The sequence below is a fragment of the Ipomoea nil genome, unplaced genomic scaffold (genome assembly GCF_001879475.1).
Source record: "Ipomoea nil cultivar Tokyo-kokei standard unplaced genomic scaffold, Asagao_1.1 scaffold1407, whole genome shotgun sequence".
Lineage (NCBI taxonomy): Eukaryota > Viridiplantae > Streptophyta > Magnoliopsida > Solanales > Convolvulaceae > Ipomoea > Ipomoea nil.
Genome location: NW_017617835.1, coordinates 1978148 through 2004911, shown reverse-complemented (window position 1 = coordinate 2004911; position 26764 = coordinate 1978148). Strand labels below are relative to the sequence as shown.

Sequence of the window (26764 nt, the reverse complement as noted above, 5' to 3'; positions counted from 1 at the left end):
CAAAAAGCATTTTAAAAATCAGAGGAAGAAAAGATAAGTAATTTTTTATTTTATTTTATTTCTTTCGTTTTTTTCGGGCCTTATAATTTGCAGTTATGTTGAAATTTTCAATTGAGTCTACTTTGTAAATTTTGTTCATCAATTTTAAGTGGATCTCGCTTTGGAATTTCTCTCACGTCCTCTAATTTCCATTTTGCCTACTTTGCCTCCATCCTTTTGACTTTTTTTTTTTTTTATATGCAATTTTCGAATAGTTCCATCATTCAAACTTACATCACAATATTCGGATGGCTAGTTTTACTGTGTCTTTTAATAATTAAAAAACAAAAACTATAATTATTATACATTTTTTATGCTATAGATAAGATCATATATAATCAAATATTATATATGATCAAGTGACATGAAATGATTCTCTCAAATGAAATGTTATGTGTTTAAGTATTTTATTAAAATAGGGTGTTGTTTGGCAAGATTAGGCCACTTAAGCTAATACTAGTAGTTCTTTCGATTCAAACCTCTGGTTCACGGTTCAAGATCCAAATTTTTTCAGTTCACGATTTTAATAAACTAAAATTCAAATATTGGGTTCTGGTTCTGAATCATAACCGAAAAATTTTAATTTGATTGCTATAGTGTCCGGTACAGTTCGAGGCGAACTGTGGTCATCATTACGTATAAGCAATAATTTGTTGAAGAAAAATAATAAATAAAATATTTATTAAAAAGGTAAAAATGTTAATTTAATATATCAAGAAAAAAATTATCACTTTTATAATAATTGAGGAGGGTAATGTAAATACATATATAATTTAAGAAAAAAAGTACTATGCATATAATTCTGAAAAAAAAATGTCACTTTTCCATATAAAAAATAGTACTCCGTATGTAATAAAAATACATTTTTTCCTTTTTTTTTTTTTTTTTTTTTTTTTTTTGACAAAAGACATTATAATAAAATGTACTGACACCGTTGGAAGAAACCAAGGCAGTATTGGGTAAAAATAAAAGAATTTAAAATAAAAAATAAAGAACGCCCCCCTGATTTACTGAACCGCCCACTGTTCTTTCAGGAGCTAACTATACTTTTTCAGTTTTCACGCATCCTCCATTCTACTCACAATAATTCTCACTGGAATATACTTTATACATACTTTCTTCTACCTCTATATATAGCGATTCATCTCAAGTTTTCTGATCATAAAAAATTTACTTGTGAAAATGTCAGCTCCCTCTGATTCCGCCTTTTCCCATGTTGCTCGTGCCCATGAAGATCCAATCCTTGGGGTATGAATGTTTATGCATAAAGCTTTTATCTTTATATATCTGTGATCTGATCAGATAAAATGGTTTTTCTTCCTTTTCTTTTCTGTATGATCCATGGATGTATGATCGTTTAAAAATTAAAATGATACTTCAAAAGATCATTTGTTTGATCAGCAAAAATGATTTGATGGGAGCGATGCTTTAGACTTTTTAGATGTCTTTGGATGCAATTGATTTTTTTTTTTTTTTTTTTTTATAATAGTTGGTTGATTTGTGGTGTTTTGTTTCTGATGTTTTTTGTTGTGATTCGTGTTTGACAAAATAGGTCACTGTTGCTTACAACAGCGATCCTAGCCCAGTAAAGCTGAATTTGGGCGTTGGCGCTTATCGAACTGAGGTTCGTCTTTACTAATTTGTCTTATATCCTCTTATAGAAGTTTGATTTTTAAGGTTAGATAGAGAAATCAGTCATGGTAGTGAATTAACATTAACATAATGGTTCTTGATTTTGGATGTAAAACTTGGTTTGATAAAATAGGAAGGGAAGCCCCTTGTTCTTAATGTGGTGAAGCGGGCTGAGGAAATCCTTGTAAGCAATAAGTGAGTTTCTAATTTATGTTCTCTCCTGTTTGGCTGTTATCTGAAATAATAGTAATAATAATGGAGTATGTTAAGGTTGGTAGCTAACTGGTAAGGGTACAGGGCTCGTGTGAAAGAGTATCTACCCATCACTGGACTGACGGAGTTTAACAAACTGAGTGCAAAGCTAATATTTGGTGCTGATTGGTATGTAATTTTGCTTGCTTTCATTTAAAGATTCTTCAATCAAAGAGCATGTGTCTTTTTTTTTTTTTTTGGCAAAAATACAGAGTAATATAAATGCAAGCTGTCACGTGTACCTTACGTGTAACGAATGTGCTGAATCTAGATTCTGTGTTGAATGTTTCGAAGTCATCTATCAATTTCCCGAGAAAAAATTGATAGTATGATACAAGTATGAACCATAATAGGTCAATAATTGTGAAATCTGATTGAGACATTTTGTTGGGGTGGCATATTCAGCCATCTTCCAGTGCTATTTGTCTCCTTCTTCCTTTTAAATTTATTCGTTATTTTGCTTTGCTGGACGCAGCCGTGCCATTCAAGAGGGCAGGGTGACTACTGTCCAATGCTTGTCTGGAACTGGTTCATTGAGGGTTGGTGGAGAGTTCCTGGCTAGGCACTATCATGAGGTATATATATATATATATATATATATATATATATATATATATATATGTTGGTTTCTTCTATTTGTCTAAATTTAGTAATAGTTGAAATGTTCTACTCACTTGGTTACTTTATTTCCAGCATACTATATACATTCCTCTGCCAACATGGGGAAATCATCCGAAGGTTTTCACGTTATCTGGATTGACAGTGAAGACCTACCGCTACTATAACCCAGAAACGCGGGGCTTGAATTTCCAGGGTATTTACTTTTTTCACCTGTTTGTTTGGTTAAACATGTACAACTTCATAAGTTAATTGCAGAGTAAATTTCATTTTTGGTCCTAGAGTTTAAGCTATATTTAAGAATTTCCTAAATGTTCTAATAGTTTCAATTTAATCATAAATGTATAGATTGGCTTCTATTAGATCCAAATGACATTCCCCACCAATTTTTTTATTTTTTTGAAAAATGGGTAAGCATAAGTTCAGTATTTCATAAAATATACTCCACATTCTTTTTCTTTCATTTTTCAATTTATTTTTCTTATGTTGTACCGGACTTATGCTCATAGATATGATCATAGAAGAATTGAAATTTCTAAATTCTATGCTCTTTTGACATGTATACAGGAATGATAGATGATCTTAGTGCTGCCCCAGTTGGAGCAGTAGTCCTTCTCCATGCATGTGCTCATAACCCAACAGGGGTAGACCCAACTATTGAGCAGTGGGGGAAAATCAGGGAGCTGATACGATCCAAAGGGTTGTTACCTTTCTTTGACAGTGCTTATCAGGTACGTTATGGTGATGTGCGATTATGTTGGGAATATTCAGTTGGCATAAAATGTTTAAGAATGCTCCTTTGACACTGTAGGGTTTTGCTAGTGGCAATCTTGATGCAGATGCAAAGTCTGTTCGCCTTTTCGTTGCAGACGGTGGTGAATTGCTTATGGCACAGAGTTATGCAAAAAATATGGGACTGTATGGGGAACGTGTCGGTGCCCTTAGCATTGTAAGTATCTGGTTCTGTTTAAAGCGACTTTAACTGTTGGCCTAAAGCGATATCTGAGATGCCTTCTTAGTTTGTGTTTTGAAATGGTTTTTCTCTGTATTTCAAAAAGAGGGAACAAAAAGTATTGCTGATATCACAACCTTAGTGGGGTTTTTGTGGAGTGGACGTTATTATGGAAAAGAGGATTCATAAGTGAAAGCTATGCCGATCAGCATATTACATTTTATTTACAGGTTTGCAGAAATGCAGAAGTAGCCAGCAGGGTTGAAAGCCAATTGAAGCTAGTCATCAGGCCTATGTACTCAAGTCCGCCCCTTCATGGTGCATCCATCGTTGCTACCATACTCAAGGACAGGTCCTTTCGATATTTTCTGTGATTTCCACTATTATAATATATCCTTTTCACAGAAGGCCCGAAGCATATTTAATTCTTGCTTTCAGGATAATGTTTGAGGAATGGACTGTTGAACTGAAAGCAATGGCTGATCGAATCATCAGCATGCGAAAACAACTTTTTGAGGCTTTACTAGCTAAAGGTATCCAGTGGTCACCCATTCTAATTTTTTACTTTCGCGTAATGCATTTGAATCTCACCATTACACAATTAGACTGTGGCTGGATCCCTTTGATGCATGATATCTTACTTCCTTGTATGTCTAGCCAACAATAATGTAGTTTTGCATGGACTGGTATAGTTAGGTCACTTCATTTACGGTCCAAGTTGACCTATGCACTGAGAATATTACTTGTTTTTGCAGGCACACCAGGTGACTGGAGTCATATTATCAAACAAATTGGAATGTTTACTTTCACGGGATTGAATGCTGAGCAAGTTGCCTTTATGACCCGAAAGCATCACATCTACATGACAGCTGATGGGTAAGCGCAGTATAACCCTTCAACCGATATAGCATCTATCTGCAATGATATCAAAGATCAAATTAGGGGAGCAACCCCAACCAAATTAGTCAGGTTGTTGACATAATAACCACAAGGTTACAACTTACAAGTTTGACTCCTAGCGGTAGTGGCTTATTGGCCTTCTTGGTTTTAGCCGGTCAGCTATGGGCAACCTAGGCTGGTTTACTTCCGTGTGGTCCTTTGCTGGCTAGGGTCACAAGACGGGCTTGAATATGAAAATTTTAATGTGTATGACTTTATTGTTTTTGTTTATAATCAGTTCATTTTTTCTACTTTCCCTCCAAATATATATATTTTCCTTTGCTGCCAAAATCTGTGTACAGAAAATTTAATATCACTTTTCTTTCTCATCATTTTGCAGGAGAATTAGCATGGCAGGGCTTAGTTCTGAGAAAGTTCCTCATCTTGCTGAAGCAATACATGCAGCAGTTACCAAATTAGCCTAAATCTATAGTTTACAGAAGCCTTTTGTCAATAAGTTTTCAGTTTTGAGCTTGACTTTCTATGTATTTTGATACTGCTTGAAATGGATTCAAATAAAATTTCACCATGGACACATGGAGACATCATTTTGAATGTAATCATTTCGCCTAACAGGGAATTTTTCTTATTAATATTATCAACCCTGTTAGCTCATTAGCCTTAATATGGTGTCATTGGTATATACAATATTTTTTTATTTTTTATTTTGAGTGACAGAGGGAAATTTACTGCCACTATACTAGGTGCACTGGGTAATTCCTGCCTTATGATTCTAGCTGGTAAATTAATTTAGGTTGCTCATAGTTAACTGATTTAAACTAAGAAGGCCCATAGACTGCTTTTGCGAGTTAAATTATAACCCTTGTGGTTACCAAGTCAACAACTGAACTATCTTGGCTAAGGTCAACAACTGGATTATCTTGGCTGAGGTTACTCTTGTATAGTTGTATATATAGTACTTTGGACATTATAAAGACAGGTACTTATTACTTGTGTCTTTACCAAACAAAATTAGGAGACATTTCTGTCACATGTTATTCTATAATTCGGTTGAGCAAAGGATAGAGAAATGTGTTGTAATGTTAATCTCAAGAGCTATCAAATACCATGTTAAATTAGTGAAGAACATTAACAAACTGTCTTGAGCTTCTCTATCCACAATGGAAAGGAGCATTCAAAAGCTACAAAGCCATTAAACTCCTTGAAATGGCTGGTAAGTTAAGCTGTCTACTGCTATAGCTTTTCCTGTGTGATCTGTACTTCTTTCTGTCTCTGTGCCTCGCTTTTCTTCTGATTTTCCTTTAACGCTTGCTGTTAATGGCGTGCAGTTGGACTCCTTTGGCCGGTTTCTATCTGTTCTAGGTAAGAAAACTTCTTCGGGGTGACACTAGTTGGCTTGTTGCTAACATCTAAATTGTCTTTGGAGTGAATTCCTGGCTCTCCTGCTCCTGGCCCGCCTGGTCCTGGCTCGAAATTCCATCCCATGAAGTCAGATAATGTCATTGAGTTTGGTGTGTCTATGTTGTCTGTCTCGTCCACAGGGCTGCCTGTCCCAATTGAGGCCGGAGGTGATGGTGGTTTCCGTTTAACTGCTGCCAGGGGTGGAGCCTGCGCGAGAGAATCTGCATAAAGGACATCTTCAATGCGAGACATGACAGTGTTGGCCAGGCTCTCGAGTACCCTCGAGTAGCACTCCAGAATCGCGTATCCCACGTCCTGAAGTGTAAGGAAAACAAGGTGAGGTTAAAGTTTGTTGTGTTTATGGGAAATGAAGGAGTGTTTCGTGTGTTTGTACTCTGTTAAACTGGATTTTGCTGATGTCCAGGGAAGATTGAGGGAGCCCCGGGAAGCGGTGTTTTAGCAGGATCAAGATTGTTTCTGCTCTTTCTTCAAACTGTTCTCTCTTCTCCAAGCTTACACCCCAAGATGACTTCCCATCCTTCTGGTTCATCTTCCTTTTCCATATCACTATAGATGCCTCTATTCTGTTCTTTAGATCAAGCACACTGTGTTCTGTTGACAGGTCCACCATTGACAGGAACTGATGAGGATCGAAATACTCAAGAGTTATGCTCTTGTAGAGTGAATCGCCAAGGCTTGCTCTGCCATTCTGCACAATTCAGGTAACAAAATCGATCGGGTTTTCAAGAATGCAGCAGTGCTATCTAGCTAGTGTGTTCTTAGCTCTCTCACCTTTGGGAGTGCTTCAATGTAGGATTCTGGAATTTCCATCTCTGACAAAATGTGAGCATTTATGGCCATGGATGCTTTTAGGACTTGGATTACACATTCTTTCTGGTACAGAAGGCATTTCCTTGCTGAATCTGACAGGCCACCCGGTGGAACCTTAACCGTGGGGAGCCACCATTTCTCGCTCTTCTGGACGCCTCTCTCTGATTCATCCGCGTCTTTCGAGACATACCAGAACTCATTCTGGTCTGAGAATTCATCTAAGCAGTCCTGCCCAAATTTTCGGATGATATATCATATAATCTAACAGTTCACCACATGTCAATATTGCATCAGGGAATTTGCAGGTTCTTACAATGAGCATGGCATCAAGCTTCTTCAATGCAGGTGTGTTCATCAGAAGATCTCTTCTTTGTTGACTCATCATTATCTGTTATTTAGAGATAAGATATTAGACCACATTATGATTCTTTTTGGGTGGCGAGGGACCCTAGCCGTCAAAAGATCAGAACAAGGTAAACCAGCTTAGATTGCCCATAACTGGGCGTCTGGGCATCTCAAACCAATACATTATGATTCTTTTTAGGTTGCGAAGGACCCTAGCCGTCAAAAGATCAGAACGAGGTAAACCAGCTTAGGTTGTCCATAACTGGGCATCTCAAACCAATACAAATTATGATTCTTGAAATCACATTACCTCGAAAGTCGATCCGTCTTTTGCTTTCTGTTGAGAAGGAACCAATTCAACAATGTAATCTGTGACACTTAGAAGCCAACCTATCTCCTTCCTCCATCTTGCTTTTCTCTCAGCAGACATAGGCTCCAGCTTGGATTGTTCTCCAAAAACAGAAGCTATAGAAAACCAGAGAGGAAACAAATCAAGAATCTACAAAAAAAGACAGAAAATGCAGAAAACACAATGGTTTTTTACCAGCAAGATTTGTGATGGCATTTGATAAAGCCAAAGCAGATGGAACACCTTTGCCTCCCCCAGACATGTCCTCTCCTAGAAGCAGCTTAGAAAACTTTTCCCTCATCATCTGCATGTCTCTATCTCTCTCTTTCTCTTTCTCCTCCCACTCTTTCTCCTTCTGGTTACTTGACTTCCCCAACCGCGAAATAGGGACTTTCTCCCACGCTTTTGAAATCCCGCTTGTGCTTTGATTCTCTACTGGACTGCCCGATCTTCCCTCCTCGCCATCTAAGCCATGCACGCTCAATTTCCTCCCTGGGAGCTCAAACATCTTCCTGAAGTTGAAAGACCACGACTTCTGAATCACACGCTCCTCCGTAACCATCTTGTGCCTTTTCTGATGCTTATCTCTGCAACAAACGCCTTGCACACACGGGCATTGGGGCTATGAAACCAATCAAGATTTGCAGTAACTAGTCACCATAAAATGCTCTGATGATTCTTTCTTGTTGTTCTTCTTCTATTTCTTGTGATGCAGGAGGCAGGAGAATGAAGAAATGGGGGGAAACCCCTTTGTCCAGGATTGGGAAATGGGTGGAAAAGTTCTTCCTGTTGGAGATCAAAATTTGTTTTTAGGTTATGTGTTCTTGTGAGTTTGTGATTGTTGGATGGAAGATGGTGTGGGTGGGTGGGTGGGTGCATGAAAGGAGATGAATGGTTGAAGTTTTTACTGCCACCAAAAAGCCCGGGGAAAGCATACAATGGTCAACTGTCTTTAAGATACACAAATAAATGGAATAATGCCCTCTTTAATTTTAGTCATCCATTTTTAATAATTGCCTTAACTTTACAAGACCAAATATCTAGTTCCCACCCAAAAGTTTGTTTGAATTTCTAGGGGCATAAATGAGTCGAGCCGCTCGGTCAAAGTTCTGTTCGAGCTCGAGCCGGCTCATTTTGTAATCGAGCTCAAATATTTTAGGCTCGTGGCTCGTCGAGCCGATCATGAGCCCCCCACATGACATATATATATATATATATATATATATATATATATATATAACCGAGCCGCTCTCAAAGCTCAGCTTTCAGCTCGTTTCATATTCGAGCCGAACTCGAGCCTATCTATTGTTGATTGAGTTCGAGCTTGGCTCGGCTCATTTATACTCATATTTTGAATTGAGGTTTAATCTCTCTGTATAATTATGCATGTATTAAAATTATAAATAAATTCAATTAATCAGTAAATATCTCCAATACAATTGATACAATCAATAACATGTTTTCTTATAGTAATTAGACGCTACACTCAAATAATGGAGGACCTACAACAATAAAAGGAATGTACTACCACGTGCTTTTATTTACTATAATTTCTTCTTAATAAGATTCAAATTAATGACTAAAGGTTCTTACATTAATATTAAAAATTAAATGGCATGTTAATTTATTAAAATATCATAAAAAGTAAATTTTAATCAATTTAAGTTAAACTTATATGTGGTCCAATGGTACCCGGGTTGGACTTCCATTAGGAAGGTTGTGAGTTTAAGCCTCAGTGGAGGCGTTATTAGCTCTTTATGTTTCAATAGGTTGAGAAAGTATATGAACAGATACTATAATGTAATAGAGCTAGTAGCATTCAAAAAAAAAAAAAAAAAAGTCAAACTTATATCATCAACTCCCGGCTAAAATTTATCATTGACAATTTGACATGTTTTCAAATATTAAGCTAAAGTGGAGTTCATTAATTACTAGCATTAAAAGGATTAAAAACAAATACAAGGATAAATGGTCTTTAATGGTATGTAGCTTTTCAACAACTAAAACCATTCAAATTTGAATGACACCAAAATATCAATAGACCCCTACCATACCATATTTATTGTTGGTAATAACCATTATAATTGAAAAATGATACATTGATACCTGTTACTTTCAAAGAAGAATATTAGAGCAAATATCAATTGTGGTCTCACGAGTATTAGCAAAATGACAATTTTGATACACATGTTTAATTCTTATCAATTTTCATCCACAACTATTGTTTTAGTATTAATTTTCATCCATGACTATTGTTTTAGTGTCAAAATTTATCACGTCAGTCACCTCTTTCGTTTAAGACATGCCGAAATATGAAATTATTAAGGGTATTTTTGTCATTTTCAAATTAAAATATCAATTTGAGCATGAATAAATGGGTTTAAATCCTAAGATCTATATCAAATTGCAGTCTTCCTCTTCAAATTAAGGTAGGATGAGGATGATAACTGCGAATTGGGATCTATCTTAGAGTTTAAATCACTTTATTCATGCTTAAATTGGAATCTTAAGTTGAAAAGGACAAAAATGCCCTACAAAGTTTTAGATTTCGTCATGTCTTAAATGGAGGGGTGACCGGCGTGATAAATTTTGGTACCAAAATAATAATTGTGGATGAAAATTGGTACTAAAACAATAGTCGTGGATGAAAATTGGAAAAAATTAAACATGTGGACCAAAATCATCATTTTACTAATACTCATGGAACCAAAATTGGTATTTGCTCAAGAATATTATTATTGTATTTTTTTTAAGAAAGAAAATAAATGAATAAAAAAATTACAAATACTTGATATGCATGTGTACAAGTAAAAATGAAAGTGCCCTAGAAAGAAAAAAAGTTTTTTAACAACATATTTCACGCTATTTAAAAAGTGAAATACGGAGTATATATTTTTATACTAGTTTAAACTTACATACTTATTAGTTTGTGTGGCCTCTATCAGTCTATCTAATAAACTTTATAAAATATTTAAAATTTGTGAACAAATAAAGTTGAAAGAGAGAAAAAAAAAAAATCACTTGCAAATATGGATATATGTCATGACATGCTATAAAGTCTGACAAAAATACAACATAACAAGTGTTTATAGGATAATAGTAATATAATCTTTTACTTGCAATATTAAACAGGTTTAGTTTAATCCTACTTCCTATCAAACCTCACACTATCATCAGAGTATATAAGAGCATCTCCAATGTGAACTTCAAAACTGCAAAACACCAAATATGCAAATTGGGGTGCTCCAAGAGGAGATTTCATTGCGCCATAACGCCAAAATGTTTGGCGTTCATGACTGCACTGTTCATCCGCGGCAAATCTAAAATGGAGGGGAAAATGACTCTTTTGTCCTTACTTCTTTTTATAATTCTAAATGTATCATTTATTTGTTTTATATGTAATGTTTTATTTTGTTAAATGCTTATATTTAAAGTTTGTATAATTAAATAAAAATTATACCATTTTAAAGATCTCATTGAGACGATCGAAACAAGACTAATATTGAATATATATTAATTTCAATGAGTACCCTTTGCTGGAACTGTCGTGGGCTTGGCAATCCGCGTACAATTCGGGAACTTTTGGCCTTGGAAGCCAAAACTAAGCCAATGTTTATTTTTATTATGGAAACAAAGGTTCGACAGAATCATGCAGAACAGCTTCAAAGAAAATTAAATTATGAAGGTCTTTTCTTTGTGGATGGCGGGGGTACTAGGGGTGGTTTGGCACTACTTTGGAGAGATAAGGATGTAGCTAATCTTATTAGCTTTTCTAAAAACCACATCGACATCCAGGTTAAGCTGCCTGGCAGTGAAGCTTGGAGGATGACCGGTTTTTATGGGTTCCCAGATAGAGGAAGGCGACAACAATCATGGGATTTACTGCGTACACTTCATCAAAAGTCTGATCTCCCTTGGCTTGTCGCGGGGACTTCAACGATATCTTATCCCCAAATGAAAAGAGGGGACATCATCCCCATCCACCGACTTTGATCGATGGTTTTAATACTGCTTTGGAGGACTGCCAGCTATTTGATATGGGTATGAAAGGTCGACAATTTACGTGGCAACGTGGACAAGGCACTGATAGTTGGGTGGAGGAGAGGCTAGACAGAGCAATAGCAAGTGCTGACTGGAGAACTTTATTCCCGCAAGCTGAGGTACGAAATTACAATGTTATCACCTCTGACCATTCAGCGATTTTTGTGGATGTGGAGGGACCGCGCTTGGGGAGACAAAGAAGGCGTTTCTTATTTGAAAATGCTTGGTTAAAGGATTCGGGATGCAAGGATGTCGTGTTGAAGGCGTGGAATGATTCAGCTGGGGACGACCTACCAGTTCGGCTGGACTATTGCGGTGAATCACTAAAGAGCTGGGGTGGGAGTTTGGTGCAGCAAATTGATAAAAGAATAAATCATCTTCAGACCTGCTTAAACAATTTACGTAGCAGGCGCGACCTGGATGGCCTCTCTCAGTTTCGAACAGTGAACAGTCAGTTGAATGAATTGTTCGAACAACAACACATTATATGGCGACAAAGAGCAAAACAATTCTGGTTAGTTAACGCAGACAGAAACACAAAATTTTTCCACCTCTACGCTTCGGCTAGGAGAAGGAAAAACACTGTTAAAAAGTTGAAGAATGATATGGATGATTGGGTCGAAGGCAATGGCTTGCTAGGCTTGGTGGACAGATATTACACTCAAATCTTTACGTCTGGAAGTGACGTAAGTTGTGCAGTGCTGGAGGGTATGCCAAGGAAGATTACAACAGCAGATAATGAGAGACTTCTCAGGCCGTACACCATGGATGATGTTAAAAATGCTTTATTTTCAATGGCCCCGGATAAATCACCTGGTCCCGACGGTTATAGCCCAGCTTTTTTACAACACTTTTGGAACGAAATTGGTGGTGATGTGACTCGGTTTATCTTGGATTGCTTGAATGGACAGCCTTGGCCTGTAGGTATGAATGATGCCTTTGTTACTTTAATCCCTAAGAAGACAACACCAGTTTATATGGGTGATCTAAGGCCAATTGCTCTATGCAATGTGACCTACAAGATCCTTTCGAAGATGGTGGCTAACCGGCTTAAAGAGGTCTTAGATGCTGTGATTTCGGCTCCACAGAGTGCTTTCCTCCCTGGCCGTCTCATAACGGATAATGTCCTAATCGCCTCTGAAGTAGTACATTATCTTCATCGTAGGAGACAAGGCAATACTGGCTGGTGTGCTCTTAAGCTTGACATGGCCAAGGCCTATGACAAAATGGAATGGGGCTTCCTCAAGCAGATTATGATAAGGATGGGCTTTGATAACCGGTGGATTGATACTATTATGCAATGCGTGACAACTGTCCGGTATAAGGTTGGTTTAAATGGTTTTCTCACTGACTTCATTGTACCATCCAGGGGACTTCGTCAGGGTGATCCACTTTCACCTTATCTCTTTATTCTTTGTGCGGAGGGTTTGGGATTCTTACTGACCAACGCCGTACAAAGTAGAAAGATTTCACCTTGTGTTGTTGCCCGTGGTGCACCCGGAATATCTCATTTATTCTTCGCCGATGATAGTCTCCTCTTCTTCAAGGCAACACCATCTGAGGCTTCTGCGGTTAAGGAATGTCTTTCGACTTATGAAAATATGTCCGGGCAATCAGTGAACTATGGGAAGTCTTGCATAATCTTCAGCCGCAACACGTCTGCTGCCATGAGGAATGAGGTTATTTCTGCTCTTACTGTCACAGCCTCTGAAAATTTAGGTAAATATTTGGGTTTACCTATGGGCATTGGACGTAATAGGAAGGAAGTTTTTTCCTATCTTGAAGCAAAGTTGCGCCAACGGGTAGCTGGTTGGCACAAAAAAATTTTATCACGTGCAGGGAAGGAGGTTCTAATTAAGAGCGTGGCACAGGCCCTCCCTACGTACACAATGAGCATCTATTATCTGCCGGTGACATTTTGTGAGCACTTGGAGCGTATCATGAACAAGTATTGGTGGGGTTCTCGTGGCAGTGAAGGTGGTGGGATCCGGTGGATGGCTTGGCATCGTATGTGCTCCCCAAAGGCTGATGGTGGTTTGGGTTTTAAGATGCTAAATAGATTTAATCTTGCGTTACTTGCCAAGCAAGGTTGGCGTTTACTAACGAATCCATCGTCCCTAGCCGCAAGGATTTTTAAGGCGAGGTATTATCCAGGTACAGAGTTCTTAGATGCTACGATAGGTGCAAACCCGAGCTATGTTTGGCGCTCTATTCTAGCAGGCAGTGATATTCTGAAAACGGGCTGTGTGAAGCGAATAGGCAATGGGGAAGACACGTTAGTTTGGAAGCACCCGTGGCTACCTGATCGCGATGACCCTTATATTCGAAGCCCTTGTATAAGCCATCAGCTCAATATGCCGGTGAGTAATCTAATCAATGGGGAAACTAAGGATTGGGATATGGATGTTTTAAATCAGATGTTCGAAGCTCGCGATGTGGAGTTGATTCGAAGAATCCCGATCTCCCCAAGCTTTGATGATGTGTGGCAATGGCGTGATGATACTAGAGGTGCTTACACGGTGAAGCATGGCTATAAGTTGATGGGCAACCAGCAAACAAGTAGCCAACATTCTGCCTTCGCATGGAAGAATTTTTGGAGGCTAAAGATACCACCCAATATTTTGAACTTTGTTTGGAGATGCATTCATGGTGTTTTGCCAACAATGGTGGCTTTAGTTTCGCGACGGATGGATGTGGATACGCACTGCCTTCTCTGTCAGCAGGAACCTGAGTCAATCAAACACCTCTTTTTTTATTGTTCTCATGTACAGCCATTATGGGATGATCCTTCGTTGCTGCCTTTACATGCTGATGATGATTTCACGAGTAGCCTATCTAAATGGTTAGGGGCTACGGATAGCAATATGGGCTACAGATGTGTTGCTCTTTGTTGGTCAATTTGGAAGCACCGTAATGATTTAGTTTGGAATAGCAAAGCTTGGCAAAGTTCCATGGTTATTTTTGAGGCTTCAAGGTTGGTATCTGATTGGGAAAATAATCTGGTGCATACAACTAATGGTGCGCAAATGACAGATAGCAGCACACCTAATATTTTGGTCCCTTCAGGTACGGTTTGTATTGATGTTGATGCTGCAGTTTTTCCGAATTCGGGAGAAGGTTTTTTTGGTGCGATTATGAAAAATAGTCATGGAGATTATGTGGCGGCTAGAAATGGCTATGTACGTTGCTTGAACAATGTTTTTATGGCGGAGGCGCTAGCCGTGAAAGAGGCTTTGTCCTGGGCAAAGGAGAGAGGAGACACCAAGGTGGCCATTTTTTCAGACAGTCAGTTAGTCTGTAAGTGGTTCGATGGTATAACATGTGATCGTTCTTATGCCGGTTGTGTTTTAGAAGAGTGCCGATCAATTCAACGACACTTTGAATCAGTGTCTATTCATTTTCTTTCGAGATCAGCGAACAAGTTTGCTCATACCCTAGCTAGAGCAACTCGTTCACAACCTGGTCCTATGCATTGGTTATCGATTATTCCTACTTGTATTGAGCATCTATTCTAATAAAGTTGCTTACTTTTCCCTTCAAAAAAAAAAAAAAACTAGAACATAATTAAATGTACTAGATGTTGTATGCTATATTATTATTGTGGAATAAATTAAATTTTAAAAAATATTGTTAAATTCGATTTTTTAAAATAATTAATTTTATAAAAAAATTAATGTTAATAAAAATTATTATTTACATCACAAGTTATATTTTATATTAAACTAAATAAGTTCGAACTAAATTATATTAAACTAATTAAATTCGAAATAGTAATTGAAAAATAAAATTATTTTAGTGTAAAAGTTTGGTGTTTTGGTAAAAATGGGTTGGAGATGAATAAAATTTGGTGTCAGAATATGTTGGGAATATTCCTTCTGATGTGACATTTGGTGAAAAAATTTGGTGTTTTGGAGTAGAGTGGGTTGGAGATGCAGTAAATGAAATAAAATCACTTCGAAAAATCATCTCATATTATTTTGCACATAGATATATTGCATCTATTCTTCCCTAGCCTACCTCTGTATAGAAGGTGAAAGTGATGGTCAAACATGATTTTATTTATGCTGACATACAACCTAAAATGTCAGCCCTATAATGGCATGATGATAGTAGTGCTGATCAATAGTTCAATTTCTAGGGAGTATTTTAGTTTTAGTTTTTATTTTGAGGTTTTTGAGGTGTTAATTAAGAGTGGGAAGAGGGAGATAAAAAAAATAGGAGAAAAAGAAAAAGAGAAAAAAAAAAAACAAATCTAAGAAAAAAAAAATAAAAGTAAAAAGTATATTATTACACGTCTAACATAGCGCGTGTTATGCACGTTTCTACTATGTGCAAATAGGAGCGTTATGTTGTGCATCCGTGTGCACCAGTGCACACGAATGCAAAAACGACGTCGTTTTGACGTTGACTTAAAAAAAAAATTCATAACTTCATAACTATACATCCATAATTGTATAACTACACGTCCATAACTTCATAACTATACATTCATAATTGCATAACTATACATTCATAACTTCATAATTATAAATCCAGAATTGCATGCATAACTACACATCTATAACTTCATAACTATACATCCAGAATTGCATAACTACACATCCATAACTTTATAACTCTAAATCCAGAATTGCGTAACTACACATCCATAACTTCATAACTATACATCCAGAATTGCATAACTATACATCCATAATTTCATAACTATAAATCCAGAATTGCATAACTACACCATGCATAATTACACATCCATAACTTCATAACTATAAATCCAGAATTGCAAAACTACACATCCATACTTTCATAACTAAAAATTCAGAATAAATGAACTACAAATCTAGAATGAATGAACAACATAATGCTGTTGCTGGGAATCAAAACTTTTTTTTTTAAGTGGACACACGTTTTTAGTCAAAACGATATCGTTTTTGCATCCATGATACACACGGATGCACAGCATAATTTGCTGTGCAAATATTGTGCCACACGTGTAGACCTGAGTTTCTTTTTCTCCCATTATCTTTTCACTTGGGCCCCACTAAAAACCCTCAATTTGCAGTGATAAAAGCACCCTATAACCCATCTCTCCCATTAATGTGAACATCATAGCTTGATCTATTCTTCCTCATAAACTTAGCAAAACTCCTAATGGAGTTGCTCTAAATAGCAAATATATCAATGATTTTTTTGCATAATAAAAAATTAATGGGGCGTTTGGTTTAAGGGAATTACAATTCTATTCCCACCTAAATTCAAGGACAAACAAATTTCTTCGGTTGGGTGGAGGGAATTGTAATTCCACGGAATTGAAATTATCTCATTTTCATGGAATTGGAATCTCATGTCCCCCTTGGTATTTCAATTCCATGGATTTTATGAAGAAAAAATAACTTTGAGACAAAATTACCACTCTATTTTGTAACCTAAATTTGATATTTGACCTCTCTTTTTCAATTTTAGTGTCTTCTCATTCTAGTCTCAACACATAGTGTCAATCAATATCCCAACTTCAATCAAATATGTTTTCTCAAAACTCCTTTTATTGATTTTATTGTTTTCGTTATACAATTCTAGAGTTTATTTACAACGTCTTACATAAATTTTCAAAAGCAAAATTTGAATTTAATTTGGTTATTTAGGATTTATAATGATAACAACAACAACAACAACAACAACAAGTATGTGCATTTTGAACTTTATTCTACTTATTCCATTTTAATTCCCATGTATACCAAATATTGGAATTGAAATTCTCAGTAATTTTGTTCCTGCAAACCAAACAATAAAATTTAAATTATCACTTTATTCTCACATTGTTCATCTCCCATGAAATTACAATTTCTTTCCACCTAATTCCCTCCCTCCAAATCTCCGACCAAACGCCTCGTTAAGGGTGAGTTTTATTTTATTTTATTTTATTTTATTTTAATAACTAATGGAAATTTTTTTTCTCCTGCAAATCACAAATTTTGTGGGGTTCATTTATTGGGGAGAAGGGGGAAAGCTATTATGCAGAATGTGCCTGTCAGTAATTGTCGCGCTCAACATGCCTGTGCATTGCATGTGCTAGTTGAAATAGTTCGGTTTCGGTTCGATCCGGTTTGAAGGCTCAAACATTCTCTAGTTTTCTTACACATATAACTATTTATTTATTTCCACTAATAATTTAAATTTGAAAAAATTAAACAAGTCCACAATGCATGTTTTAAAGTTCTTAACCTAAAACAAGTATAAACCGAACCAACATCTTCACATGCGTCCTCCTCAGATTGCAACGTTACAGATTTGTAAAGAAAATTTAAGTTAAGAAATTAGGAATTTAGTATATATATTTGAATAAATTTATAAATATAAAAAATGTGGATATATATATATATATATATATATATATATATATATATATATATATATATATATATATATATATATATGGAAGGGATCATGTGCATTTGTGGCTTCTGGTGCGGATGTGCGTGAGGTTTATATTTAATGTGCGTGAGATTTGTACTCAATGTGCCTGAGATTTGTACTTAATGTGCGTCATGTTAATATGCGTGAGTTTTGTACTTAATGTGCCTGAGTATTGTGTTTATGCGTGATATTTGTGCTTAATATGCGTGAGTATTTCATAATTACGAGCTCAGAAGGAAGCAGAACAGAAACTCACGCACATTAACGCCCAAGCTTCTTGTTGCTTCTTCCTTCAATTTGGCCATGGATTCTGAATTATCAGCTACCTTCAGTGCAGTTGAATGTTTATATAGATGACGCACACACAGTAAAATTTGCACAGCAGCTAAGTGTGGATTTCTATTGTATTATTCCCATAATTCTTAACCACCATAGCCCGCCTCCGCATCATCATCATCAGGGAGGGGGCAATGGCTACTGGAGATGGGGAAGAAACTGACATCAATATTTTCTACTGCATTTTACACATTCACGCACATTAAGTACAAATCTCAGGCACATTAAACACAACCTTCACGCACATTGAGTACAAATCTCACGCACATCCGCACGGGAACCTTTCTATATATATATATATATATATATATATATATATATATATATATATATATATATATATAAACCATTCGATTTTTCAATTCACCTATTCGATTTATAAAATATAGAACCAATCAATTTTTAATAATAAACCAAAAGGGAATGATAAACCCCTTCGGGCACCCAAATAATTAAAATTAAAATCCTACTAATGATCTGAAGACTTAGGCAATGAACAAAACATCATTCCCTTCGGGCACCCAAATAATTAAAATTAAAATCCTACTAATGATCTGAAGACTTAGGCAATGAACAAAACATTAATGCGGTGAACGTGGATCGAACACGTGACCTTCAGATCTTCAGTCTGACGCTCTCCCAACTGAGCTAGCCCCGCAACTTGAACAAGGGTTTCAAGAAATCTTTTCTAACCTCTCCATAATACATTGTAGCTGACGTCGCCGCCATGGAGATTGTAGGAAATTAGGAAGCTGGAGAAAAATAGGAGTAATATACTTGGAGTAGCGGCTACGAAACTGGACAAAAAATACCAGTCCGATTCTCTGAATAAGCTTTGCTCTGCTTTTCTTCGGATCCTTGAATATCAATCTCTGAGTTTTTGCGGTCAATGGCGTCCACGGCGATGGTGTCCTCCGCCGGAGGGCTATTGGCCATGTTGAACGAGACTCACCCCGCCCTCAAACTCCACGCTCTCACCAATCTCAACGCCTTCGTCGATTATTTTTGGCCAGAGATCTCTACATCCGTCCCCGTAATGTAATCCCTCTACCTCTATCTTTATTAATTATTTGCAACAATCCTAGGGTTGGGGTTACTTTTGCAAGTTTGGGGAATGTATATAACAATTGGGATTTTGAAATTTTACCCTACATTATGGTTTAGGTTATGAAAAATATGATCTTTTTGCTTCAGAATGCCCATGTCCAGTGCTATGGGGTGGAATTCTGGGAATTATTTTTTATTGTATCTTATTAATGTGGATAGGGAGTGCCAAAACTATAAAATTTTATAAAGTTGGTTCTAAATCGAGTACTATGCCAAGTTTGGTCATGGTTTATCAACAAAGATTGTTTCGATTTGTTAGTTTAATGTCTATACTGGGCAATTGCGGCATTAGCCTCGAGGTCATGTGCTTGTAATTTATAAAAGAATGGATCTTTATCAATTTTTTGCTAAACTTGCAAATTATTTCTGAACTTTAACTTTTATATATTTGAAGTATATGTTGATGTGTGTGCTTTCACTTTGGAATGATGAATATCTTTTTGACATATTGTTCTGCAGAGAAAGTTTGTATGAGGATGAGGAATTTGATCAAAGACAGCTTGCTGCCTTACTTGTTTCTAAGGTCTGAAATCTGCTATGGCTTCTTTGTTTTGTATTTATTGTTATTTTACTACGGAGTATAATATATGAACTGACTTGCGAAAAAAGTTAAATCAACTGCTCCTATGGCAAAAAACCTTTTTATCACAATAAAGAGTATTATTATTACTCCATTTTTTTTTTTTTGTTTATCGCAAATTCCTAAAGTAGTGAATAAACTAAGAAGTAATTTTGCATCATCTCATGATATGCATTTTCACTAATCATCTCAAACATTTTAATTTGTCTCTAGGTGTTCTATTATTTGGGAGATCTTAATGATTCATTATCTTATGCCCTTGGAGCCGGCCCTCTGTTTGATGTTTCTGAGGAGTCTGACTATGTCCATACTCTTCTCGGTAAGATTCACTTAAATTCCTATTCTTCTCAGCGAAGATATAAATTTACTATGTCATGTTAAATTAAAAAAATTTAGGTTTTGCTTTTCAGTTTAATTTATTTGGGTTGTTTTTCCTCCCTTCTTGCCCTTTGCAGCTAAAGCATTAGATGAATATGCTAGTCGAAAGACTAAGGCTGCTGAGTCAAATGATGAGGCAGCTGATGTGGATCCTAGGATGGAGGCCATTGTGGAGAGAATGCTTGATAAGTATGTGGAGCTCTATTCTAATTGTTTTTCTGTAGTTTTCACTCTGACTTGTCTTTAACATGCTCCTTACCTTTTCAGGTGCATAGTGGATGGAAAATATCAACAAGCCATTGGAATGGCAATAGAGTGCCGAAGGTTAGATAAAGTTGCAGAAGCAATTGTAAGGAGTGATAATCTTGATGCAGCTTTGATGTATTGCAGTAATGTGTCCCACAACTTTGTCAACCGTAGGGAATTTAGACGTGAGGTATAGTTACGTAATACTTCTATAATTCCCTTTTTTATGTATTTCTTTGACAGTTGAGCTAGAGGGAAAATTTACTCATATTATGTTAATTTTATATTAGTGAACATAACTATCTTTCCTTCTAGTTTTCCCATGTACCACTTGCTTACATTTCAATGGTTTAACTTTTTAACTTGCAATCTCATGTCTTCCTATGATTCCTCTTTTTAGATATCCCTTTCACCTCCATTATCTTTTCATGCTTAAGTCCTAGCCTATATGTGCTTGCAGCCTTGCACACATCCTTGTTGTATTTGGTCTATTTTATATAGAAATATAGAATGTTTTCACAATTGCTTCAATGCACTGAGGATTATCTATGCTAATCATGACATGTGTTGAGTGATTGATAGACTCACTGTTGTATGCCTCTTGTTCATGTTAGGTGCTCCGTCTCCTTGTTGATGTGTACCAGAAGTCTGCATCACCCAATTATTTGAGCATTTGTCAGTGGCTTATGTTCCTAGATAAACCAAATGATGCTGCAGCCATACTGGAGAAACTTCTGCGCTCAGATGATAGGAATGATGCTCTGATGGCATTTCAAATAGCTTTTGAGCTTTTAGAGAGTGAAAATCAAGTTTTTCTACTTAGTGTGAGAGACCGACTTTCTAGTCCCATGATACAACCTTCAGAACCTGTGCAGGCGGGTCCCACTGAGCCAGGCACTGCAGAAACTGGAAACACGGATGCTCCTGAGGATGTTCAGATGGCAGAAGATTCCCAAGCGTCAAGCAGGGATGTACCTATTGTGGATCCAAAGGAAGCAACTTATGCAGAGAGGTTGGCAAAAATAAAAGGCATTTTATCTGGAGAAACTGCAATACAGTTGACCTTGCAGTTCTTGTATAGACATAATAAGTAAGGCTCTTATCAATTTCTCAATTTCCATGTGCTAAATTTTGTTGTTTGACTTGTCAAATAATTAGTATTCATATTCTTGATATTCTCATATAGATCGGATCTCCTAATTCTCAAGACAATTAAGCAGTCTGTTGAGATGAGAAACAGTGTTTGCCACAGTGCAACAATATACGCTAATGCTATTATGCATGCTGGAACAACTGTTGATACATTCCTTAGGGAAAATCTGGTAATAAATAATTTTAACTACTTTTACCTAATAGTGCTGTACATATATGATCATCTATTGATTTTACACAAATATATACTTTTCTCAGGACTGGCTCAGCAGAGCAACCAATTGGGCCAAATTTAGTGCGACAGCTGGACTAGGTGTTATTCACAGTGGTCACTTGCAGCAGGGTAGATCCTTGATGGCACCTTACTTGCCACAGAGTGGAGCTGGTGGAGGTGGCAGTCCATATTCGGAAGGTGGTGCTTTATATGCTCTAGGGTTAATCCATGCCAATCATGGGGAGGGGATCAAGCAGTTTCTTCGGGATAGCTTACGGAGCACAAATGTTGAGGTGATCTGTCTGAAAACGATGCTTGTTTGCCTGAAAAAATCTCCAGCAATTTGTTTTATATGTGAGTTCTCTTGCTGCAGGTTATTCAGCATGGTGCTTGTTTAGGTCTTGGGTTGGCTGCTTTGGGCACTGCAGATGAAGACGTCTACGATGACATAAAGACTGTGCTTTACACTGACAGTGCTGTTGCTGGTGAAGCTGCTGGAATAGGCATGGGGTTACTGATGGTTGGAACTGCAAGTGAGAAGGCAGGCGAGATGCTTGCTTATGCTCATGAGACTCAGCATGAGAAGATTATCAGGTATTGGCATCTGAAATGCAATTCTTTTGGGACTATGATCCTATAACCGTTGTTTTATTTACCGTTTGTATGCTCTTCTATTGGATGTCTATAGGGGCCTAGCATTGGGGATAGCCCTCACTGTTTATGGAAGAGAGGAAGAAGCCGATACACTGATTGAGCAAATGACTCGGGATCAAGACCCTATATTGCGCTATGGTGGCATGTATGCTTTGGCATTGGCATACAGAGGAACAGCAAATAATAAGGCTATCCGCCAGTTGCTACATTTTGCTGTATCAGATGTTAGTGATGATGTCAGGCGAACTGCTGTTTTGGCTCTTGGATTTGTTCTTTATTCTGAACCAGAACAGGTTGGTGCTTTTGATTGGGACAAATTTGGATTGATCTTGTTACTCGTGTGTTTCTATATTTGGTCCAGTAGTTTGCAAGGTTAATTTCTTTACATGAAGGTTTCTTGTTTTCCTTAAATTGTTCTTTAATTACCTTGAATTTGCAGGTGCCTCGTATTGTTTCTCTGCTATCTGAATCTTACAATCCGCACGTGCGATATGGTGCTGCATTGGCTGTAGGCATCTCTTGTGCTGGTACTGGCCTTAGCGAAGCCATCTCGCTACTAGAGCCTTTGACGTCCGATGTTGTTGATTTTGTTCGTCAGGGTGCTCTTATAGCAATGGCTATGGTAATGGTTCAGACCAGTGAAGCAAGTGATTCACGAGTTGGTACATTCAGGTACTCTATCTTGACATGTTCTTCTCCTTTCTCGTTCTGTTAAGAGTCCCACATTGATAAAATAAGAGAGAACGTATTACATATGGGTTTATAAGGCCATATGTTAGACTAGTTAATTGGTTGGATTCAATCTTTTAGTGTTGTTTGGCCCATGTGCATTATAGTCCAATTGAGTGACCCTAGTTTATTACACGTTCAAAGTGGTATTCTTTTTTGTCTTCAGTTTATAATCTTCCTTATATGTTTAGGCGGCAACTGGAGAAAATTATTCTGGATAAGCATGAAGATACCATGAGCAAAATGGGTGCAATTTTGGCCTCTGGAATACTCGATGCTGGGGGAAGAAATGTGACCATAAAATTACTTTCAAAGACGAAACATGATAAGATCACTGCGATTGTTGGACTCGCTGTTTTCAGCCAGTTTTGGTACTGGTACCCGCTTATATATTTCGTCAGCTTGGCATTCTCACCCACTGCTTTTATCGGTCTAAATTACGACCTCAAGGTCCCAACGTTTGAGTTCATGTCTCATGCCAAGCCCTCGCTATTTGAGTATCCCAAACCGACTACCGTAGCCGCCACAACTTCCACAGTAAAACTCCCCACGGCGGTCTTATCAACATCTGCAAGAGCAAAGGCCAGGGCTAGCAAGAAAGAAGCTGAGAAAGCAAATGCTGAGAAGACTTCTGGAGCCGAACCTTCGGGTTCTGTGAAGGGGAAGTCCACTGATAAGGATGGAGAATCCATGCAGGTATATTCTAAGAATGTTATTCCATTCCTGACCTATTCCATGAACCAAACACTCTGTTAATGCTTCTCTTAAATTTGTCTTACGATATTTTGTTTGCTCACCGTTGGGCGTCGGCCGGGTTGGCCGAGTTCAGCCCCTACTCGATTCGAGACGTGGGCACTGTTAGCTTACCATGGAGGGATGTAGTTAAATGATTAATGTTCACTTACTTATAACCAATTGGTTTTAAGTAGGATATGACAACCAGATAGCCAAAGAACTTTGTGATTAAGTGTGCTTTAACTTACAATCACAAGATGGGGACCCTGGGGAGTAAGCATAATGCCTGAGATCTAACACTCACCAAATGTGTACTTATATATATATATATATATATATATATTGGCAGGTGGATGCTCCTGCAGAGAAGAAGACAGAACCCGAGGCATCTTTCGAAATTCTAACAAATCCTGCGAGGGTGGTTCCAGCACAGGAGAAATGCATTAAATTTTTGGAGGATAGCAGATATGTTCCGATAAAGTTATCTTCTCCTTCAGGGTTTGTATTACTAGAGGATCTTAGGCCTGAAGAACCTGAAGTCCTGTCCCTTACTGATGCGCCCTCCACCGCATCAAATGCTGCCGGCGGATCTGCAGCTGCTGCCGCCGCCATGAATGTCGACGACGAACCTCAGCCGCCGCCGGCCTTTGAATACACATCATGATCTGTGAGTGATGAAACATGGAAATAATTGGATGGAATTTGTTTTTATGAAACTTTTTTCATGCAGTGACTAGAGTTTTTTTTGTTTGTAATTATCCATCTTCCTGTACCAGGTAGTCAAGTTAATGTTTTTATCATATAGAGACTATTCTGTTTTGAGATCCATTGTTGAACCAATGAAAAAAAAAAACCTTAAAAATATTGGAAAATTATTCGTCTTTTGTATTGTTGGGTTTTAACCTAATCTTTGTGAATAGCCTGATCAACCTGGGCAAATTGTTGTGTGGAACATAAAAGAAAATACATTTTTAACAATCATATTGTGTGGGCCTTATTTTATCTACTGTAAAATAATGTACATTCAGTACAAAAATAATGTATATTGTATTCAGAATTTTAGGGGATGTACATTATTTTTGTTCTGAGTGTACATTATATTGTATAATGTACATTCAGTACAAAAATAATGTACATTTAGTATATTAAAAATGTATTTTTTGTTATGGTCTATGTATTATTGTGTAGATCATGGTTCACACAATAATTTGTCCTTTTTTTTTTTTTTGAAACAAAACGTAACAATATCATTAATAAACCAAAAGAGAAGGCAATTTATATCCTACACCACGGTGCGCGTTGCACTATGCACCCAGATGCAAAACGACGTCGTTTTATTTTTTTATTTTTTTTTTGAAATTTTCCGCCCCAGTAAATGACAGTAGTTTTTTCTTTAAAAAAAAAATCCGCTGTTCAAGAATGTACATAATGTTATACTAGAATACACATAATTGTATACATGAATGTACATAATTATATAAAAAAATATACATACTCTTTTTAAAGGATAATACACATAATGTAACATAATACATAATAAACATAAACTTTTAACATAATACACATCAACTATTAACATAATACACACAAATTTTCTGATTCGGATGTACATAATTGTATAAAAAGAATGTACATAATTGTATAGAAAATGTACATAACTGTATGAATCAATACACATAACTGTATGAACAAATACACATAACTGTGTGAATAAATACACATAATCCCAGCAACTTCCTACCGCGCCTCCTAAAACGACCCCAAAACGACGTCATTTTGGGAGGCGTGCGGCGCACAGTGCTATGTGCGCCGTGGTGTAGGGTATAACGATTGAAAAGAGAAGCAATACACGAGGGCGGGTGATTAAACCACGACCCTAGGACAGACGGGGAATCAGTTGCCCTAGCTAGTACATGAGCGACCTGATTCGCTGACCTCTTGATATGGCGAACTCTGACGTTCCCAATATCACTAGCAATCTTTAAACATTACGTTACAATGGAACCGACATAAGAAAAATCATTACAACTAGAATTAAAAGCAGTAGAGAAATTTAAACAGTCAGTCTCTACTAATGCGTTATTCAAGTTCAAACTCTTGATCCAACTCAAGGCTCTAACAACAGCGGTTGCTTCAGCTAAGAGAGGGTCTTGCAGACAACCCAATCTACCGCCATGTGCCGCAATAAACCACCCCGCATGATCACGTATCACCGCACCGAATCCTGCACCAGTTCCGAAGAGAGCAGCATCAACATTACATGTGATCCATCCGTAAGGTGGTGGGACCCAATTGGCTGGACCTGAACCATCCGCTCTGGCGACATTTGGTGTTAATCGCGTAGCTTTCCAGAGTTGCTGCAACGCACAGACCTGAACTCGGAGACTGTGTATAGTTTTGTATTCTGCCTTCCAGATCTGATCATTCTGTGTCATCCATAGCGTCCAGAAGATCGCTGCCATGCGCACAGCCCTTTCCAGTGTTGCAGTTCCCAGAATATCTTCCATCAATCCTTGTATGGATCGACCCCGTGGAACATCGTCTTCTCCCCACACCTGTCGTGCAGTGGCATTGTCGCACAGTAAATGTTCTATCGTTTCTAGTGGGAAGCCGCAAAATGTGCACCCCCCACCAATCCATACTTTATGTACCTTAAGGATTTCTTTGACCGGAAGGATAGCTCTCGCACATCTCTACAACAGATTTTTTACCTTGGGAGGAATCGGCAGTTTCCATAGCTGTTGCCATTTCGTGAAGCCACCTGCTGTGATCGTCTCCCCATTGGTCGCCGTAAGAATCTGATAGCCATGTCGTGCCGTGTATAATCCTCGGATATCGTCCTTCCATCGCCAAGAGTCCGAG

At 37.4% G+C, this 26764-nt stretch overlaps 3 protein-coding genes, 2 long non-coding RNA genes and 1 other non-coding gene across 6 annotated transcripts; 3 read left to right on the top strand and 3 right to left on the bottom strand.

The window, feature by feature from the left end:
* The first annotated feature begins 1083 nt into the window (after nt 1-1083).
* On the top strand, nt 1084-5030 carry LOC109186909 (aspartate aminotransferase, cytoplasmic-like). Its single transcript, XM_019337097.1, has 12 exons — nt 1084-1287; nt 1592-1663; nt 1805-1866; nt 1969-2052; nt 2399-2498; nt 2617-2737; nt 3109-3272; nt 3353-3490; nt 3724-3845; nt 3932-4026; nt 4249-4369; nt 4773-5030. Exons 1-12 carry the CDS (start codon nt 1222-1224, stop codon nt 4855-4857), a joined length of 1230 nt encoding a protein of 409 aa, XP_019192642.1. The 5' UTR covers nt 1084-1221; the 3' UTR covers nt 4858-5030.
* Nucleotides 5031-5603: 573 nt separating this feature from the next.
* On the bottom strand, nt 5604-8375 carry LOC109186175 (rho guanine nucleotide exchange factor 8-like). The gene is made up of 6 exons (XM_019336099.1): nt 7515-8375; nt 7281-7435; nt 6939-7013; nt 6587-6853; nt 6189-6503; nt 5604-6109 (listed from the first exon to the last, which is right to left on the bottom strand). Exons 1-6 carry the CDS (start codon nt 7879-7881, stop codon nt 5708-5710), a joined length of 1581 nt encoding a protein of 526 aa, XP_019191644.1. The 5' UTR covers nt 7882-8375; the 3' UTR covers nt 5604-5707.
* Nucleotides 6052-7483, top strand: LOC109186176. Its single transcript, XR_002055101.1, has 4 exons — nt 6052-6130; nt 6417-6604; nt 6701-6970; nt 7397-7483. It is a non-coding gene; the product is annotated as an uncharacterized LOC109186176 (long non-coding RNA).
* Nucleotides 8376-18692: 10317 nt separating the features above from the next.
* TRNAF-GAA lies at nt 18693-18765 on the bottom strand. Its single transcript has one exon. It is a non-coding gene; the product is annotated as a tRNA-Phe (tRNA).
* Nucleotides 18766-18803: 38 nt separating this feature from the next.
* LOC109186700 (26S proteasome non-ATPase regulatory subunit 1 homolog A-like) lies at nt 18804-24790 on the top strand. The gene is made up of 13 exons (XM_019336809.1): nt 18804-19145; nt 19674-19737; nt 20008-20113; nt 20250-20361; nt 20440-20608; nt 21033-21508; nt 21605-21740; nt 21829-22077; nt 22158-22378; nt 22473-22731; nt 22878-23110; nt 23359-23863; nt 24252-24790. The coding sequence occupies exons 1-13, from the start codon at nt 18997-18999 to the stop codon at nt 24564-24566; spliced, it is 2994 nt and encodes a 997-aa protein (XP_019192354.1). The 5' UTR covers nt 18804-18996; the 3' UTR covers nt 24567-24790.
* Nucleotides 23023-23376, bottom strand: LOC109186701. Its single transcript, XR_002055161.1, has 2 exons — nt 23289-23376; nt 23023-23140 (listed from the first exon to the last, which is right to left on the bottom strand). It is a non-coding gene; the product is annotated as an uncharacterized LOC109186701 (long non-coding RNA).
* Nucleotides 24791-26764: the final 1974 nt, after the last annotated feature.

Bases quoted from the DNA above. Each gene is read 5' to 3' on its own strand.
- LOC109186175 (XM_019336099.1), bottom strand. From the start codon at position 7,881: ATGGTTACGGAGGAGCGTGTGATTCAGAAGTCGTGGTCTTTCAACTTC. The intron at 7,436-7,514 runs GTAAAAAACCAT...GGTTTTCTATAG, and splicing joins TGCCATCACAAATCTTGCTG to CTTCTGTTTTTGGAGAACAA. The intron at 7,014-7,280 runs GTAATGTGATTT...TCTAAATAACAG, and splicing joins AAGACGGATCGACTTTCGAG to ATAATGATGAGTCAACAAAG.
- LOC109186700 (XM_019336809.1), top strand. From the start codon at position 18,997: ATGGCGTCCACGGCGATGGTGTCCTCCGCCGGAGGGCTATTGGCCATG. The intron at 22,379-22,472 runs GTATTGGCATCT...GGATGTCTATAG, and splicing joins CAGCATGAGAAGATTATCAG to GGGCCTAGCATTGGGGATAG. The intron at 23,111-23,358 runs GTACTCTATCTT...TTATATGTTTAG, and splicing joins TCACGAGTTGGTACATTCAG to GCGGCAACTGGAGAAAATTA.
- LOC109186909 (XM_019337097.1), top strand. From the start codon at position 1,222: ATGTCAGCTCCCTCTGATTCCGCCTTTTCCCATGTTGCTCGTGCCCAT. The intron at 1,867-1,968 runs GTGAGTTTCTAA...GTAAGGGTACAG, and splicing joins GAAATCCTTGTAAGCAATAA to GGCTCGTGTGAAAGAGTATC. The intron at 2,499-2,616 runs GTATATATATAT...CTTTATTTCCAG, and splicing joins TGGCTAGGCACTATCATGAG to CATACTATATACATTCCTCT.